At 40.5% G+C, this 18,910-nt stretch overlaps 1 protein-coding gene across 4 annotated transcripts in view; it reads left to right on the plus strand.

The window, feature by feature from the left end:
- ARHGAP26 (Rho GTPase activating protein 26) overlaps positions 1 to 18,910 on the plus strand; it is a 528,529-nt gene that overhangs the window by 128,928 nt on the left and 380,691 nt on the right. For all 4 annotated transcript variants that reach the window (XR_011971925.1, XM_072630633.1, XM_072630631.1 and 1 more), the window contains exons 2-4: positions 7,680 to 7,775; positions 10,068 to 10,129; positions 13,535 to 13,606. Coding sequence is in view for 3 of the 4 variants with exons in the window: in XM_072630633.1 (XP_072486734.1) it covers positions 7,680 to 7,775; positions 10,068 to 10,129; positions 13,535 to 13,606 (230 nt within the window). In the remaining variant the exon portion in view is untranslated. The remainder of the gene's footprint in view (positions 1 to 7,679; positions 7,776 to 10,067; positions 10,130 to 13,534; positions 13,607 to 18,910) is intronic.

Raw genomic sequence — 18,910 nt, forward strand, 5'->3', positions numbered from 1 at the left:
AATAAAAAGGAAATATAGTATCTCTGGGGATAAATGTAATTCCAAGTAGTTTAAAGACAGAAAGAGCAATTAGGGAAGACTTCAAGGGAGGAGGTCCCATCTTGAAAGAAGCTAAACATTTTAAGAGAGTTGAGGAGACAGTATATTTCAGAACTGTATGTGTGACTAAAGGGAATGGGAGATAAAAAGTTAATTTCAGAGTACAGTTAATATACCAGTTTGGCTTAAACAGAGTTATGTGAAAAGGAAGGAAAGTGAAACAGTTCTGGAAATATCAGTTCAAGCTGGATTTAGAAGGCCTTGAATGTATGTATGTATGTAGAAGCACTACCATGCTAAGTAGTCCCTGCATTTTTTTTTGAACAAGGAAATGACATGACATGACCTGTGTCTTTGAAAGAATATTTTGGTACCTTGTGGAGGGTGAATTATATGGTGCAAAGAAGACAGTGTGATCTATCTAGCAGGGGGAGGATATGGGGTTTTGGATAGGAGTTAAAGAAAAAATACTTTGCCTAGTTTATTGGGAAAATGCTGGAAATAATCCTAGGAGTTTTTTGCGTCCTTCATGTTGATGACTTTTAAAGTCTCTCAGAAATGAAAATGAAGATAATTTTGACTGAGGCTTTCCTGGCAAGAGCTGGGTAAAATTCAACTAGGGTTGAAACCTCATTAATGTTTATTGGTTATTACTACTTTAGACTTTCTATTCCAACAAAAGCACATGTCTGTTGACTTCAATTAGCTCTCTTATTCCCAGTTTTCAATGGGAGAATTTGAATTGCCAAGAAAAAAAGAGCTATTCTTTGATGAAGAATAAATAGAGACCTAGACTTGTAGTTTCTTCCAGAATCCCTTATTGGCTTCTTATGGTCTCTTCCCCCCAAAGAAGTAGAGAATATTGATTTTGGGGAAACAGATGCACATCCCAGATGCTGGTAATTAACATCTTATCTCGGTCCTGTTCAGGCTTCTGCCCTCCTAGCAACCGATGTTGCTGCAGAGTAAATATTATTGACTCTACTTGGCTTCATTTTCTATGTGCTTGTGTATGAAGTTGGTTATAGGAGCGAGATGCCAGAGAACTTGGCCTGCTCCCAGCACTTTCACCAGCCTCTCCTTTCCCTTTCTCTGGGGTGGAATGTGACACTTGGGTTCCTTTCAGTGTCAGAGTGAATGATAATTGGAATGGATCTGCCCTGACTAGGTGTCTGAGGTGCATAATATATTCAGGATATCACTAATCCTCCATGGGTATGAAAAGGAAAGTATGCCAGGATCCTCAAACAAAGTTGCTGATGCATGGGCATGCCAGCTGAGGTCTTGGAAACAGAAGATGGTTATGGATAGGCCTATGGCCTTACTGTGTACCCCCCACCCCACCCAAATCAGAATGGTCCGACAAAAACCATATTTGCAAAACATCTTTAAAAATGCACTAGAAATGTATTCTGTGTTAAATTCGTACTGTATATTTCATATATTTTTTTATGTCTATTATACATTTCATATTGGGATAGTGTGATATAGAGAAGAGAGCTGGCCTTGGAATTAGGGGGACCTGGTTCAAGCACCACCTCAGCACAAGTAATAATCTACAGGTATTAATAAAGCTTGTACTGCTTGTGTGACCCTGGGCAGGTTACTTATGTCCTGGGCAATGCTAAGTCAAAGTGAAGAGGGCTCCCTGGTATTGGTAGAGGCATTTCCTCTTAGGCAGTCCCCTGTACCAATGAAATTATAAGTTCAGCCCCAAAACACAAAGAATCAAGCAAAATAAACTCTATATCACAACAAGGTAGTGAATCAGATTTCCCATTTCCTTTTCCCACCCTACCCTTCATTCTCCCCTGTCTCCACCTCTCTCCTCTTTGCAGCCCAGCCCAGTCATTCTCTTCTCTTCCCTCTCCACCAATTGTTGCCTTGTAGGGAGGTGTGACCATGCATTGGAATCTCAAAGTGGTGGGTGACTGAAGTGTTTTTTTGGAATTGTGCCAGTTGGATACCAAAGGTGAACCCAGAATGCAGATATTCCACACTCTTTGCTGTCCCTCTGGCTGATCACCTCTGTTGAGTAGGACCCTGGGGACCAGTTCATGTGCTTAATGGGAAATGTAACTTGGGATGTTTCCTGTGAATACAAACAGGCCTGACTGATGAGGGGGCAGAAACTTAACTGCTAAGAGGTACAAGGGATAGAGGGCGAGGTTTGAAGTTGGGAAGACCAGAGTTCAGATCTGACCTAACACTTATTAGCTGTATAAGCGTGGGCAAGTCATCCTCAACTTCCCCATCTGTAAAATTGTGATAAATATAGCATCTATCCCCTGGGGATGTTATCGGGATCAAATGAGATTGCTATTAACTGTTATTGTGGAGAGGTTGATAAAGGTTTTAAAAAAGTCTTATCATTTTTATTGTATCATTTATTTATGTCATTTACCATATCCTATTTATCATATCATCTTCATTTCTGAATGTTTCTCTCCCTTCCTCAGAGGGCCATTCTTTGTCATAGAGAGATGGAAGAGAGACTAGCAGTTGAACAAAATTTAACTATATATGAAATGAGTTTGCTACCATATGCCACGACCCACATCTATACTATAGCTCCCCACCTCTAGCAAAGAAAAGAGGGAGGTATTTTTTCTCCCCTTTCTTAGGGTTAGGTTTGAGCATTACGTTTCATTTTGAAGAAGCTCTTACACATTCATTCCTGTAAGGTGCTTTATCTTGATTTTAAGATTCTCAGTGTACTCCTTTTTTAGAAGCCAGGCTTTTGGATTCTCTTGCTTTTCCTATGTAGTTGTTTTTGCTAGAGTGGGTCTTAATATTGAACCTCTTTCCTCACCCTTCACAACCAAGAAAGCTTTTTACCTTGTCCCGAGCCATATAGTGACAGATAGTGTGTGCTATGTGTTACTGGACAGGGAAATTGAGGTAATTTTCTGAAACATAGGGGTATCCGTTTCAGACAGGCCCTGTTGAAAAGCATGCATGCTACTAAGTGGGTCCTCCTCTAAAAAGGCTTCACAAAGTCACCATTGTTCACCCTCTCATCTTGGGTCCCCATAGGCAGGTGCTCTGGCCTAGTAGCTAGCTCTTCATGAGGATTCTGGATCCTTGCCCAAGCCTGGGTTTCATTTCCCTTTTATCATTTGGCTAGGTTGATTGTCCAACCGGAGAACTGTTGTTTGTATTTTTCTTTTCCCCTGTGATGGGGAAGCAGAGAATAGGTAGCTGGGGAGGCAGAGAAATGAATCTTCTTTTACTTTTCTTCTCATAGTCTTTCCTTTGTGAGGCAAAGACCAGGGAAACATTTTTCATAAGGTGAGAACTAGTACAGACAACTACCATATGGGTCAACTCAAGTTCTATGGTTTTTTGGGAGGAGGTGGTGGTGGTGGTAGTAGTGGTGGTAGTGATGGTGGTGAGGATTCTCTGCCTTCCCCTTTCTACTTGTTGGTCAGTCATGGTGCAGTTGAAAAGGGTGTCTTGTCTGGAGTCAGGGATCCTGGGTTTGAATCCTGTATCTTCCACTTGCTGGCAAGTCTTTCTGGGCCCAAGTATTCTCATCTATAGAATGAGGTAGTTGGGCTACATGGTGTCTGCTATGATCCCAAGATGCTTCATAGTTCTAATTTCCATGTACTTCTGTTCTAGTTACCCCAAGACCTGACTATATTCTCTGAGTGATGCTGTCAGCCTAGCTTGGTCAGTTTTGAGAAACTTTGTTAAGCTCTCAAACTTCTGTTTTGAGCAAAATCTTTGTTTTTTGACCAGCAAGATAACAAAATGGTTTAACAAAAGATGTGAGTGCATCAGATGTTTTTCCAGGGTTCTTTTCCCCATCTTTTTCTTTTGGGTTTTGTAGAACCATCTTGGTCCAAGGTAAAGCTTGGTATTCCTGTGAGCTAGGGCAGATTTGAGGATATTCCAGCAGCAGATATTGCTTGGGCCACCACCACCACCACCATCGTCATCATCATCACCACTGCCACCACCGCCGGCACCACCACCACCACCATTGTCATCATCATCACCACTGCCACCACCGCCACCGCCACCATCATCAGGACAGAACTTTGATTCTTAAAACTTTTAGAATATCATTTTTAATAAATAACAAATGTGAAATTCTTCCTAAGCTGTTTGCAATAAAAAGCATTCAATACAGAGGTATTAGTAAAATAATAATTTGTCCTAGAACCATTTCTTGCCAAAATCCATTGGAAAAGATGAAATAATATTAATAATGATGAATAATGACCCCAGCAGCCGACTAGGTTGGTGTAATGACGTTGATGATAATAACGGTTACAACAGCAGCCCTTTAAGGTTTACAAATCACTTTACTCATCTTACCAACCTTCTGAGGTAGGAAATGCAGGCATTATCATTTCCATTTTACAGATGAGAAAACTGAGTCAGAGACAAGTTAAGCAACTTGGTTCACATCAATGAATGGCAAGACTAATAGCAACAGCAATATATAATAATACTAATAATAATAACCTTCCAACCCATATACCTACTCCCTCCCCAGTCTCTGTCTCTGCTGTCCCTATATCCATCCATCCGTCCGTCCATCTATCCATGTTTATATACATAGACATTCAAAAGAATACACATTTAAGAGAATAATCTACATATGCATCACAGGTATCCTTGGGGAGTATATGAGAAGGAAGGAAATAAGGATTTATTAAGCACCTCCCATGTGCCAGATACTACGCTAAGCAATTTATAATTATAATCTCATTTGCTCCTCATAACCACCGTAGATGGTAGATACTATTATTATCTTAATTTTATAGGTGAGAAAACTGAGGCAAGCAGAAGTTAAGTGACTTGCCTGGAGTCTGAGGCTGAATTTGAACTCATAAAGATCTTCCTGTCTCCAGGCTTGGCACTTGATCTGCTAAGCCACCTAACTGCTCATAGTGTGAAGAAAAGCTAGCCAAATATTCAAAGCATCTTTTTAGAAAAAAAGTCCCTGAGGATATAGAGACAAAACCAAAATGGTCCCTAACTTTAGGGAATTGATGTTGTTCTGGGGTTTACAACACACAATTAGAATAGTATTAACTCTGGAGATTTCTGGACTGAGGAATTAACACCACCCTCGCTGCCCCATCCTCCCAGTGATGGACTTACGCTTACTAAGAAACTCCTGAGGACCACGTCTGCAGAGCTGTCATCCTTTTCTCCTAGGGAGTTCTGATGCTCTTGGTAAGCTGGAGCAGCTGTACTGCAGGCAGGCGTTGCTGACAGGCATGCCTCGTTTCCCTTCCCCAAGGCATTTAAACATAATGCCATTTCCCCTAGTCACCAGAGAAAAAGACATGAAGGCAATTGAAGTGATTAGAGGCCTCCATAGGAAGGCTATACAGGGCACATATGGGATTGAGCTCCGAAAAGTCTGTACTGAGCATAGCATCTGTCAATTCAGGTCTCTCAAAGTTAGCTTGGAGGTTTCAGATTCCCAACAGAAGTTAAGGCATTGTGAAAGATCATTTGTTTTTATTACTGCATTAAACAGAAGCTTATTTTTTAATCTTCCACGAGGAGCTCGGAGTACTTTATAAACACCATATGTGTACATGCACGCCCTCATACGGTACTCATTGATTGCAAGAGCCTGGGACTCCTGTTGGCAAAGAGGAGCCCTTTGGATTTCAGGGTTGATGATATTGTTCAAATTGACATCTGCCAGGCTCTCGTGATCTGCCAGGTCACTCCTGGAGGAGTAAAAAGTCCCATATTGTTTTGTTGTTTTAAATGAGGTCATTTAGAGATCTGTTGCTTTTATTTTACACTTCAAGAGGAAGAGGAAGTGTGAGGTCACCTGCCATCAGGGTAACAGCAAGTTAGTCACATTTATGAACTAATGCTGTGTTTTTTTCTGCATCTCTTTGCACAGGCTGGGTGGGAAGATCACTGCTATTGGAGTTAGAAGACCTGGTTTAGAATCTGGGTGCTGTCACTTAGGAACTAAGAGCAGCTAGGTGGTGAAGTGGATGGATGGCCTCATCTTCCTGAATTCAAATCCAGCCTCAGACACTTAACTGTATGACTCTGGGCAAGTGACTTAACCCTGTTTGCCTCAGTTTTCTCATTTGTAAGCTGAGCTGGAAAAGAAAATGGCAACCACTCCAGGTATCTTTGTCAAGAAAATCTCAAATGGAGTCATGAAGAGTGGAAAATAACTGACCATCAAAAAAATATTGGACACAACTAAACTGACTTAGTAGCTATGACCTGGGGCAAGTCACTCAGGCTCACTGGGACTCTGTTTCCTTGTCTGCAAAATGGGAGTAATATTTTTACACTAATTGTATTATAGAACTGAGAATCAAATGAGATGCTTTATGTAAAGCATTTTATTAAACTTCAAAGGTCATATCAGGGTCAGATCATTACTAGTAGTATTATGGACCAAAAACCCATGGTACATCACAACTACTCAGTGCTGATGGAGCCACATTGATTAGTGATAAGGCCATGATCCTAGAGAGATGGGCTGAACACTTCCATAGTGTTCTCAACAGAGTATCATCAATCAATGCTGAGACCATAGACTGTTTATCTCAGGTTGAAGTCAATCCCTTCCTTAGCTGAACTTCCAACTGAAGAAGAGGTTTTGATGGACATTAGGCTCCTTTCATGTGTCAAAACAGCTGGTGCTGATTCTGTTGCAGCTGAGATTTACAAGGTAGGGGGACCATTGCTCAGTATTATGAAGAAGAACTAGGGGGACATTCAAAGCTAACAGACAAACTATGCTTAGGTGCTGGGGATATAGAGACAAACAAGTGGTCCTTAGTCTTACAGAGAGCTTTCATCTAGGGATATCGACATATAAACAGTACAATTAGGAGGCTCAGCAAAGAGTTTGTATAAGATGTGGCACCTGAGCCCTCATAATGCCTTATGTGGTCTTTAAGATGCTACATGACAGTTACAGCTTTAAAGCTGCCAAGAATTCTGGTAGCAGTAAGGAAGAAGGAGTACATTCGGGCATGAGGTACATCACGAGCAAAGACACAGAAGTGGAAGATGGGGTGCCAAATTCAAAACATAATAAGTAGGCCTATTGACCCGAAATAGAGAGGGAAATTGTATGCAACAAATCTGTAAGTAAAGTTAGAGCCAAACTATGAAGGGCCAAGCAGAAAAAGTTATATTTTATAGAGTTCCACTTAAGATTCTCTAGCAGTTGAGAGACATGGTCAGACTTATACCTTGGACACATTATTTTGGTGGCTCTGTGAAAAACGGAATGGAAGTAGAGACCAATTAGTAGTCCAGGTGAGAAATGATAAGAGGCCTCAAGTAGTGTGATGACTGTTTTAAGTGGAGAGATGTTGTGAAAGCAATTAAGGGTATCTGATTATATATGGGGTAAGAGTTGAGAATGACCCCAAGGCCACTAACCTGGTTGACTGAAAAGGTGGTAGTGCATTCAACAGAAACAGGAAAGTTTTAGAAAAGTGGCAGATTTAGAAGGAAATATAATGAGCTCCATTTTGGATATGCTGAGTTTGAGACTCCTAATTTGCAAAAACTATATAGACAAGGCCCTCTTTGAAATGGCCCCCGTCAGTAAAATGATTTACAGCTGTTTGTAATTGGTTAAGAAACAATCCTTCATATGCTTTTCTTTTTCTTCTTGATAGATTTGTCTTCTGCCAAGCGGAAATTTGCTGACTCCTTAAATGAATTTAAGTTCCAATGCATAGGAGATGCGGAGACAGATGATGAAATGTGCATCGGTAAGTTGGGGAACTGGTAAGCTTAAAAATAATTGAGATGCTTTCCTTAGGGATCCCATAATGAGGTCCTTTCTGAGAAAGAATGTATGACCATGGTTTGATAATAATACTTTACTTTTCATACTTATTACACTCATAGATTGTTCAAGCTGGTTGGCCTCAAAGGTTATCTAGTCTAGAGACAGGGGAAATGTTTAACAAAATAAATAAAAATGCAGTGTATAGTTTTGGGGCAGCTGGGTGGTAGAGTAGATAGAGCACTGGACCTGGAGTCAGGAAGACCTGACTTCAAATTCAGCCTCAGACACTGACTTGTTGTCATTTAACTCTGTTTGCCTCAGTTTTCTCATCTGTAAAATGAGGTGGAGAAGGAAATGGCAAACTACTCCATATCTTTGCCAAAAAAAGCCCAAATGGTGTCATGATGAGTTGGACACAACTGATATGATTCAGCAACAGCAACAGAATGTTAATTTTTGGTTTTCTAAGTTAATATATGGAGTACAGAGATCTCTTTTACATCACTGATTTAGTCCAACACCCACTTTACTTCACACAAGAGAAAAATGAGACAGAGTTTGAGGGCTTGTCCCAAAGTCACTCAGGACACTTCTGGGAGAGCCGAGACTTGAATCCAAGTTACTCTGGACCTGTGACAGCTATGGGCAGCTGAGAAGCCTCTCAGTACAGCAGTAAGACGCCCTAGACAAGGAGTCAGGAAACTCGACTCCGTGTCCAGGGCGTAGGGCATCTTTCTGTTGTGCTGTGAGGCCTCTCAGCTGCCTACAGCTGTCATGGGTCCAGAAGACCATGTCAATAGGCCCATTATTGGACTGAGCTTTTGAGGCCTGGAGTATCTTGGGAATGGGGAGGTGGGCTATTTATAATTCTTTACCATGGAAAAAAATCTGTGACTTTTTTTTTCCTCGTGGCTGTGCTTAGCCACAATGTCTGGAGCTTATAGAGGGGTTAAAAAATAAAGGGGATACCTGTAGACAGGATAGGCTGAGCAGAGACAAAACAAATGGTTCAACAGTTTGGCCTTTGCCAAATTACTTCACTGCTTCTGCTTTGGCTGACAACATTGAGGGATTGTGGTATTACTTTGAGAGTTCTTGATGTGAAGCCAGGAGGACAGGAATTCAAAACCTGTCTCAGATAACTTTGACCATAGGCAAGTCAGAAAAACTTCTTCGGGCCTCACTTCTCAGTTGTAGAATGAGGATAATGATACTTGTAATACTTCTTTACAGGATTGTTAGGAGGATTACTCATTGTGATATGTTCTCTCTAAGCCGTAAAGTGCTATGTAAAAAACACTTGTGTTACTATTGTTACTACTTCTACTGTTATTACTGTGATGGCTGGATAAACAAGGATAGAAAAGAAAATCAAGAGATTGTACTTTCCCAGGGTACCATGACCACCACCACCCAACTGCCCTCCCCCCAGATGAAACAAAAACCAATTAACTGAACCACAACAGCCATAAAAAAACCCCACACCATTCCAAAGACTGAACTATAGAATCCAAATAAGGAAATTTCAAGCTCTCAATTCTGCAAATGTCCTTTTGGCCTTCAGGCAGGTGTGCACCCTTGTCTATGTCCCTTAGGGATGATTTAATGATAATTGTGGTGGGCTACTCCACATCCTGCCTGTTCATCTGGGCCCTGCTATTCATGGGAGCTACTGGCTGTCTGTGCTGTGGGACGTGAGGGAAAGCTGGTGGTATGCTTCTCCTCTTGGGATCTCTCCTTGGTTGGTGTGGTTGCTGAAGGAAAAGGCCAAGTTCCTGATGCCATTAGAATTAGCCGAGGCTGACGACAAAGGGTTGAGTAGGTCATTTTCCGGACAGGAAATCTTTGAACTCCAAAGCAAACTGCCTTCTCCCCAGCAAACTTCTCACTATATTTATGCCTATAGTACTTAATATCTCCCCCCATCTCCTGAAGCTGGTAGTCTCCTCCTCTCTCAACCCCCAGGCCCTCATACTCCTGGGTATAGTCACATCTTTTCCTTGAGGAAATCCTTTTTCTCTCCGAAAAGGCCATAAGGTTGCTGCTTAGGATAAAAATACATTTTTAGATCGTTTTTATTGGTCCCTGATTAAGAAAAGAAAAAGAAAAAGAAAAAAGAAAGCAGTCTGGGGAAGGGACTGGCTTTTGACCTTTGGACTGAATTGGAGGGTGGATCCCTTAGGGAAATAAATGGACAAAGAAAGGGAGTGGATACTACAGAATGTTGAAAGCTCATTTTTCTCCTTGTCACCCCATCCTCTGTCTTTTTCAGCAAAGTCTTTGCAGGAGTTTGCCACTGTTCTCAGGAATCTTGAAGATGAGCGGATACGGATGGTAGGTGCGACTGGAATCATCTTAGCACCAAACACCCACCTTGCCCCTACCTGTCCTGGGGGAATCACTGAACTCTGGTCTACTCCTTTTATTTGTTGTCTCTTCTATTAGATTGGAAGCTCTTTGAGGACATTGCACATTTTTCTTTGTATCCCCAGTGCACATGCTAGGTGCTTAAGAAAAGGAGACTGAACTGATGAATATGTACTGACCTAGGAGTTGGGAAGTGGGTGCTTTATCTTAGCTTTTTTTTTTTTTGGTTGAAGTATGAAACTTAGACTAAACATACTCAGCTTTGCTATGTCAAATCCTTAATGGTCCAGTTCAGTATAAGACTCATTTATTAAGCATTCTAGGTGCTTGGGATGCCAAAAAAAAATTAAACAAAATAACAGTAGTAACAAATAACAAATAAACAAAATAAAAAGTAGTCTGATGTTAGATTCTCCAGAGGTGGGGGTGGGATGCAACATATAAACCAGGAGTGGGGAACTTGAGACCTCAAAAAATCCTTTTATTAAGAGGATTTGTTCGGGGAAGTTTGGCTTCAATCAGAGGGCCGTACTTGAGGACCTTGAAGGCCACATGTGGCCTCAAAACTGGAGGTCCCCCACTCCTGATATAAACAGGTAAATATAGGCACAATAAGTTGAAGGAGAGTGAGCACTAAATTAGGAGAAACAGAAAAGGCTCCCAAAAGGATTTGGCATGAGAACAGAGCATTGAATGAAACTAGGTTCTAGGGGTTGGAGAGAGTAGATTCCAAAGAGGCGCTGAGGCAGGAGATATAACGCTGACCACAAGAAACAGCAAATAAGCCAGTTTGACTGGAAATAAGAGTCTGTGAAAGGGGAGTGTTGGGAAGTAAAACTGGAGCAGTAGCCTGAAGTTAGCTTGTGAAGGACTACTTTAAATGCTAAGCTCAGGAGTTTACATTTTGGGATCTGGGAAATTTTTTAAAAATGACAGTTGATTTCCTTTGTAATCCTTTGTCTTTTCTTCTATACATTTAAAAACTATTATTCTGATAAGATACCCATATGCTTTACCAAACAGCCACAAGTAGTCAGTGACACAATACAGGTTAGGAAGCCCTGTTCTAGAGGCACTAGGGAGCCACTGAAGATTCTTGAAAGAGGAAGACACTTAGGCAGACTTGTATTTTAGGAATATTTTGACAACTGTTTGGAGAATGACTTGAGTAGGAAGACATTGGAAGCTGGTAGTCCAATTAGGAGGCTGTTGCAGTAGTCCAGATGAGAGGTGATTAGGAATTTTATTATGGGACACATTCAAGAGATATGTGGAATACAGATATGTGGCAGGTGATACTTATTTTCAGTATCCTATAGAGTGAGTCGTATTCAGTGAACGAAGATGATGGTATTGGTGAAGTGTTCTACGCGCCTAAGAACAGGGCTGATATTTAATTTCAAGGATTAAATAGTACTGTCAACATTTTTTCCCCCTTCCTAGCTGCTAATGTGCTGGCACTTCTCTAGTTTGGCAGTGTAGGGTTAGTGGGTGATGGACTCTGTAAAGTCGATTTGCCCTTTCCTCAGAATTCCTTAAATTCCAAGCTTAAAGGGTGGTTTGAAAGCTGCTTTTGGTGGTGTGATTGCCTCTTCACTCATTGGGCCCTGGGCAAATATCCAAGGGTTAGAGGGGATTTGGTTACTGAGTGCTTTCCTCCTCCTCTCTTTCCTTGCCCCAAAACCAAGTGCCTTTGACCAAGTAGGTTGGCTGACAGAAAAGGCTTTTGGAATCGGGGAGGGTAGCCTGAAGCCTCTCTCTCTCCAAACTGCTACTGCTTTTTGCCTTGGCAGCGAGTTATGGTTCATGCTTGTTTAAGAGATAACAGAGTTTTTATTCCACAATTAGTAGATTGTCTTCCAGGCAGGCTAGAAGCACCCAAGGATCCCCAAGAACAGGGATAGACGTAGTCCCATTCCTCTAGACAGAATATCATGGGATATTCTGGGGGAAAAAATAGCAAGATTGGGGAAAGGGAGGGATTGTAGAAAGGGTGTTGAATACATCTGCCTAGGAGAGGGAAGTGAGTCCCTTGGGGTCTGGTTCTTGGGAGAGTTCAGTGTTGGGGGTGGGGGAAACAGATCACAATACACTACTCTCCAAACTGCCTTGACCCTGTGTTAAGGGAACAATGGCTGGTTTATTCTTTTTAGTCAGGCTATGAATTCTGCTTATTAGTGTCAGTGAGTCAGGTTACCCTTGGTTACATCAATGCCTCTTGCTGCTCTGGATTGCTTCCCTACCCCCATTTCCTGTGGTAGGATGACTATTTACTGAGTATGTATTGACTAACTTATGTGATGATGGGTAGCATGAGGGATGCAGAAAGAATATTGGATAGAATTCCTGCACTCAAAGAACTTACAGTTTCACTTTCAAAGATAAGACATAAAACATGTTTAACTTAGTGCATCTTTGAACAAATCCCTTCACCTCTGGACCATATTTTCCTTCGCTGTTTATAAAATGAGAATATTAGATGATAGCTATGATCCCTGCCAACTCTAATGAGCCATGCCTCACTGGACAGTGAATAATTGTCCATAGTGAACTAAATGAATTTAAATAACATCCCTGCTCTTAGGAGCTCAAAGCACTTCCCATATGCCATCATCTTCATTCATTTAAGTACCACTTCCTATATAGGTCACTAAAGGGAAGCATTATCTGTCATCCACCATTGTATCAGTCCATTTCCACATATCAGAACATAGTTAACTAAGTAATTCGATGGTATATAAAGAATACTCTTGCACAGAAATGCTTCCTAATAGACGAGGCAGATTTCTGACACCATCAAATGAAGAAGTTGTATATACAGTAGGTGCGTAATAAATGCCTGTTGAAAGAATGATTGAATCTAAATTTAGAGGGATTATACATCGTGGTGGGGGATTCATTTGAGAGTCTGCTTAGGTTTTGTATGGTATGTTAAAATACTTTTTAAATAAAAATGTAAGAGAACAATTTTGGACTTCGTGTACTTACTCAGTCGACTTGTTTTGGTCAGTGTTTGTTAATAGCAGAAACTTTGGGCTGCTGAAGTTCTTAAAACTTGTAGTCTAACATCTAGAAGCTACCTCTTCCTTAATTTCTCTCCTTTCAAAAATGGCATTAGTCCTTGGCTACCCTCACATATAATTACTAAAGTTCCTTATTATTTGTTGGTTCTTTATAGGGGTACACATTGTTTTTCAAATGATACATGTTCAACATGGTGTTTGTTTCAGGGTTCATTTAGGCATGGGTACGGCAGGTTTTCTTTGCTGCTCATGTTTTCTTTGATCTTTTTTGTGTCTGGGTAGCTGAACTTGGGGCTGCTATGTGACTGAACAGAAATCTCATTTCCCCTTTTGCCTTTTTTCTTGTCAGATTGAAAATGCCAGTGAAGTGCTCATCACGCCTCTTGAAAAGTTCCGCAAGGAGCAGATTGGGGCTGCCAAGGTGAGATCTCTTGGAAACCTCTGATGGAGTTTTGGAGAGGAGCTCACTTTTCATCTTGGTTCAGCCAGTTATTCTCTGTGTAACAAATCTCTATGCCTCCTTTTACTAATCTATAAAAAATGAGGTGGGGCAGGGAGGGATGGGGAGATTGGATTTAATGGTTTCTTTGTCGCCTTCTAGCTCTCAATCTATAATCCTGTAAGCCTGTGACTTCGATATTTTTTTAACCTGTTTTTCATAAATTTCTGAATGACTGAAGTGATAATTACGCTTATGTTCTTAGTTGGAACGGTTTCATTACTTAATGCCTTGAAACTAGATTTTTAAGCCTTCAGAGGCTTCTGTCTTCTCTGTGCTATTCCACAACCGTTTTCATAGCATGGTATGGTGCCTCGAATTATATTAACAGAAGACAGCGTGGTAGGTAGGACGAACTCTGGACTTGGAAGTTAGGATGGTCACCTCTGATTTGCCATGGGATTCTGGGTCAGTCAGGGTCATACTGCTAGACTTCATTAATAAAAGAAAATAATAACATTTGCCTGCCACATTACCTCTCTCTCCAAGTTGTGAAGAAATTAATTTGTAAACAGCAAAGGGCTGTATCCTAACAGTAATACTGATCGTAAAATCTAACATACGATGCTTAATTTGTAAAGCACTTTATGTATATTATCTCATTTGTTCTTCCTAACAACCCTGTGAGGTGGGTAATTGTTATCCATATTTTATGCTGAGAAAACTTAAAAGTTAAGTGACTTGCCCACTCCTTAGGCCAGATTTAATCTTCCTGACTCCCGTACTTTATCCTGCTCTGTTTCCTTTTATATAAATGTTAGTAGTTAGTTATTCTTATTAACAAAAACAGCAATTATGATTCTTCCACTGTAGTTCTCCTTTATTGGGCCATTATGGAGTAGAGATGAAGGTGACCCTGGGTTCTCATTCTTTCAATAAGCATTTTATTATATGAGCTTGGTACTGGTGCTAGGCACTGGAATATGAAGATAAATATGAAACGATTCCTGCTGTTACATTGCTTGCATTCCTTTGAGGACAGGGAGCATGATACAGGATGTGCATATATAAGTAAATAAAAAATACATATACAAAGTAATGTTGAGGGTGGGATCATAATAGGCCTTGTAGGAAGTGGTACTGGAATTGAACCTTAAAGAAAGCTAAGGATTCTGAGAGTTGGAAGTCAGAAGGGAGAATGTTACCCAAACTTGTGACAGGAGAACACAAGCTTTGGCAGGTCCTACTATGCTAGAAAGGCTTCAAATATGTGCCTCGTGAGGAACCAACATCCTATGTTAGGACTAGCCTAACTAAGTGAGGAGAGGGGTGGCTTTATGATTAGAGGACTGGGAATCCTGGTAGGAATATTTTTAGGCTATGGCACTTCCTTAGAATCATCTATTAAGGGCTAGATGGGTAGTATTCTAAGCATTAGTAAAGTAAGTTCCCATCATAGTGTTGACATAAGAACACTAATGATAGTAGTCAAGGTCATTGAATTAATTTGGGGAGAAATATTTTACCCTAGGTGTATCCCTTATGATTCCCAGTGGAACGTATATTTGTGGTGAGGGGCAATAAGATTCTGACCCAAGACTTCTTGGAGTAAAGATGCCACTATTATTGATGTGTAATTATATAGTGCTAACGCAATATTCACAGCAGTATGGCGACCATGAATATCCTGGCACAATTCTGAATAGCTAAATATAACAGACCCTTCAAATGGAAGACAGAACCCAAACATTTATTCAGACACCAGAAAGCCAAATCCATCGTAGTAACAAAAACTATACACAATAACAATGCAGAGGACAACATCAACCCCAAACCTTCCCCGCTAGGGCCTTCCCACAAACAAACATTCAGGAGCCTAGCTTTCTGCCTCCTCTTTCTCTCTCAGTTCTGACCACTCTGGCTCTAGCTCCATCTCTTGCTTTTCCACCCTTCTTGCTCTACCTTTTCAGCAAACTCCTCCCTCCACAGATTCATGGGACTCAGGCTTTCATGTGACCCGGGATCCGGGAGGGTCACAAGGACCTATTAATGAATGGGAAAGATCTTCCCATTTAAATTACCATTACAGATTATTAAATGATTGTAAAAAGGCATCTTGCCCATTCTTTAAAAGTGAAAAACAACGTGGACTTCACTGAAATCAATCCAACTTATTAGGTACTCACTGTTTGCAAAGCCCTGTAGCCAAATATAAATATATCAAAGATGTGTGTGTGTGCGTGCGTGTGCATATATATGAAAAAAATGTTGTGTGTGAGTGCTCACACATACACACACAAATATAATGAAGACAAAAGATGCCTACACGCATAACTTCTAGACAACAGAATATAAGTGTGAAGAGGTACAGCCAAACAATGTATTATAAATAATTCTAGGAATATTAGAACTCCCTTCTAGGAGTCAGGGAAAAGGAAGAAGTAACATCCTGAGCTGGGCCTTGCAGGAAAAATGATAGAAAATAGAAAGAGAGAGATCTTTAACATCAGAGTGTTCTCTAACACACTGATTTTAAGTGGAGAAATATTTTAGGATTACTTGCGTAGTATGAATTGGAGGGGAGAAACTGGAGGCAGGAAAACCATTTTAAGATTATTTTATGCTAGTCTAGGCATGAGGTAATAGAGGCCTTGATTAGAGGGATTGTAGTGGGCTTGAAGAGGAGGGATCAGATGCAGGACTAGAGCCTCGTCTTCCCCCTGGTTAATAACCAGGAAGCTTGTAGTATCTTTGACCCTTAGCAGTGTTTTGGAGGCCAATTGTGGAGGAGAGATTTTGTTAGAAACAGATACAAGTGGAATTGTCTTCAGAGTTTTCTCCTGCTACTGAATCTGTTTGCAGAATGGTCAGTTCCCAGACGCAGCCAATAGCTCCATCTGCAGGCATTCAGAAGTATATCATCTTCGTCCAGAAAAAATTGTTTCTTTGATCTCCACATGGGGAATATTCTGTCTAGCTCATGACATTTTTTGGGTGAGATGACATAACACAGGGGGGTATTCCATCCAAACCGGTGTAAGCCACTTTTACATGCAGAAACGCTAGGCTGTAATACAAAGACAAAATGAAAAATGGTCCCTACTTTCTGTGAGTTTATGTTAAACTAGGTATCTACAATGTCCAAATAGATAAATATATACAGGATAAAGGAGGAGGTCACAGATACCTCTCCTAGTAATTGGCCCATGAGATGAGCTTTGAATGAAGCTAGGGGACTCTAAGAGGCAGGGATCCAGGAAGAATGTATTGTTGCATTTGGAGAATTACAAGTAAGCCATTTTGACTATGACAGAAAATATAAGGGGAGAAGCAAGAAATAAATTTGGAAAGGTAAGCTGGAGCCAGATTGTGAAGGGTTTTAAATACCAGACTGGGAAATTTATTTATATTCTCTGTACTGTACTGTGTGATTCAGCAAAAATGGTCTTGTCCTGATGGCTCATAAAAGACAATCATCATCTCCATGCCTTTGCATTGGACAGGCATTCCTGCCTGGAATGTGCTCCCTCTTTATCTTCTCTTAATGGAAACCCTCTGTTCTTTTAAGATGCTGCATCAACACCTTCTGCATAGAACCTTTCCTGATCCCCTTTGCTTATCCTCCCCACACCTCTCCCCCACTGCCTTATATTTAATTACTTCATATGTGTTTGTGTTATTCACTTTATATCTGTTCACTTTTTATCCGCAGTGCTTGGCACATAGTAAGTGATTAATAAATACTTGTCAATTGATTTATATTTATACTGTAGGTATATATTTGTCATCTTCATTTAGAATATAAGACCTTTTCAGGGAGAGATTATTTCATTTTTTTTTTTTTTTACTTATATCCCTAGCACCTAGTATATGCCAGGTATAGCATAGGTGTTCAGTAAATGCATATCGATCAATGAAATGCTTTTTATGTGTGGAGTACTATGTAGTTAGGGGTACGGATATCAGATAGCCAACAACTCTGTGAAACTCAGTCTCATACCAGCAACTGATAGATCACAAGCACATTAAAAAGGGGCAAAAGGAAATAGCACCTCTCTGTGGTGTGCCAAACCTTAAGTAGGTTGTGAGTCAGAGATCCAGGATTAAGAGACTAAAATTGAAACCTTTTTCTGTGAAAATTATGTTGAGAATAAACTTAGAAATGAGCTCATAAAAGCCATAAAAGTGGCACCTAGTTCCTGCTGACAGCAGCCTTTAACTAACATGAATATAGATCTTGCTAGGGCTTCTTTTTATTTAGAAAGGCTGAAGAATATGCTTTTTCCTCCTTAAAAATTTAATTCTATTAAGTGATCATTTTTAAAAAAATAAATTTTGTTGTATTTTTCCAGTAAATAAAAATCTATTTTCTCTTCCTCTCCTCCAGCTTGTGGTTGGGTTTGGGGGAGGGGGGTTTGGAGTGGAAAGGAAACCTTGTCACACATATGCTCAGCAATGCAAAATTACTTCACACATTAACCATGTCCAAAAAATGTGCTTCAGTCTGCAAATTGCCTAGAGGTAGATGAAATGCTTCATCTTTAGTTTTCTGGAATCCCAGTTGGTTTTTACCAATTTTGATTAAAATTCTTAAGTATTTCAAATGTTTTTCCTTTTGTATGAATTGTTCTCTTTTGCCAGTGAGCATTTTCCAAGCACCCTCTATGTGCAGAGAGCAACGCAAATTCAGTGAATTCAGCAGCAGGGAGTCAGTGAATATAAGCAGTAGCTTCAGAATCTGGAACATCTGAGTTCAAATCTAGCTTTTCAAATGGACTGACCCTGTGACCCTGAGTATATCTTTTAACTGTATGTGCCCCAGGCAACCAACTCTGCAGTATGAATTGCAAAGAAAATGCTGATTTGCTTTATTTGGTCCCTTATCAGTAACTCCCTTAGCAGATGATACCACTGGAATGCTCTGTCCAGTCTGTATGCATTTATTAAACACCTGATATATGCCAGGCTTGTCCTAAGCTCTGAAAATACAGAGAAAGGAAAAAAGTCCCTGCCTTCAAGAGGGTTTACAATGGAATGGGAAAAAAACAAATAAGCAAAATCCCCAAATTATTTGTTGGGTGCAGTGGATATATGGACCAAAATAATAAAGAATCTCTGCCCCAACGGACTTTACAGTTGTTGGGTCTTGCTGAGTAGGGGTGTGCAGAGATATTGTCTCAGAATGGATTTGGTGACTAATCCATCGGGTAGTTGGTTTTCTTGTTGGATGCTTTACTGGTTCCCCACAAACTCCCACTATCTGCATATGCTTGCCCAAAGCCCTGG

Source organism: Notamacropus eugenii, chromosome 1 (assembly GCF_028372415.1).
Source record: "Notamacropus eugenii isolate mMacEug1 chromosome 1, mMacEug1.pri_v2, whole genome shotgun sequence".
NCBI lineage: Eukaryota > Metazoa > Chordata > Mammalia > Diprotodontia > Macropodidae > Notamacropus > Notamacropus eugenii.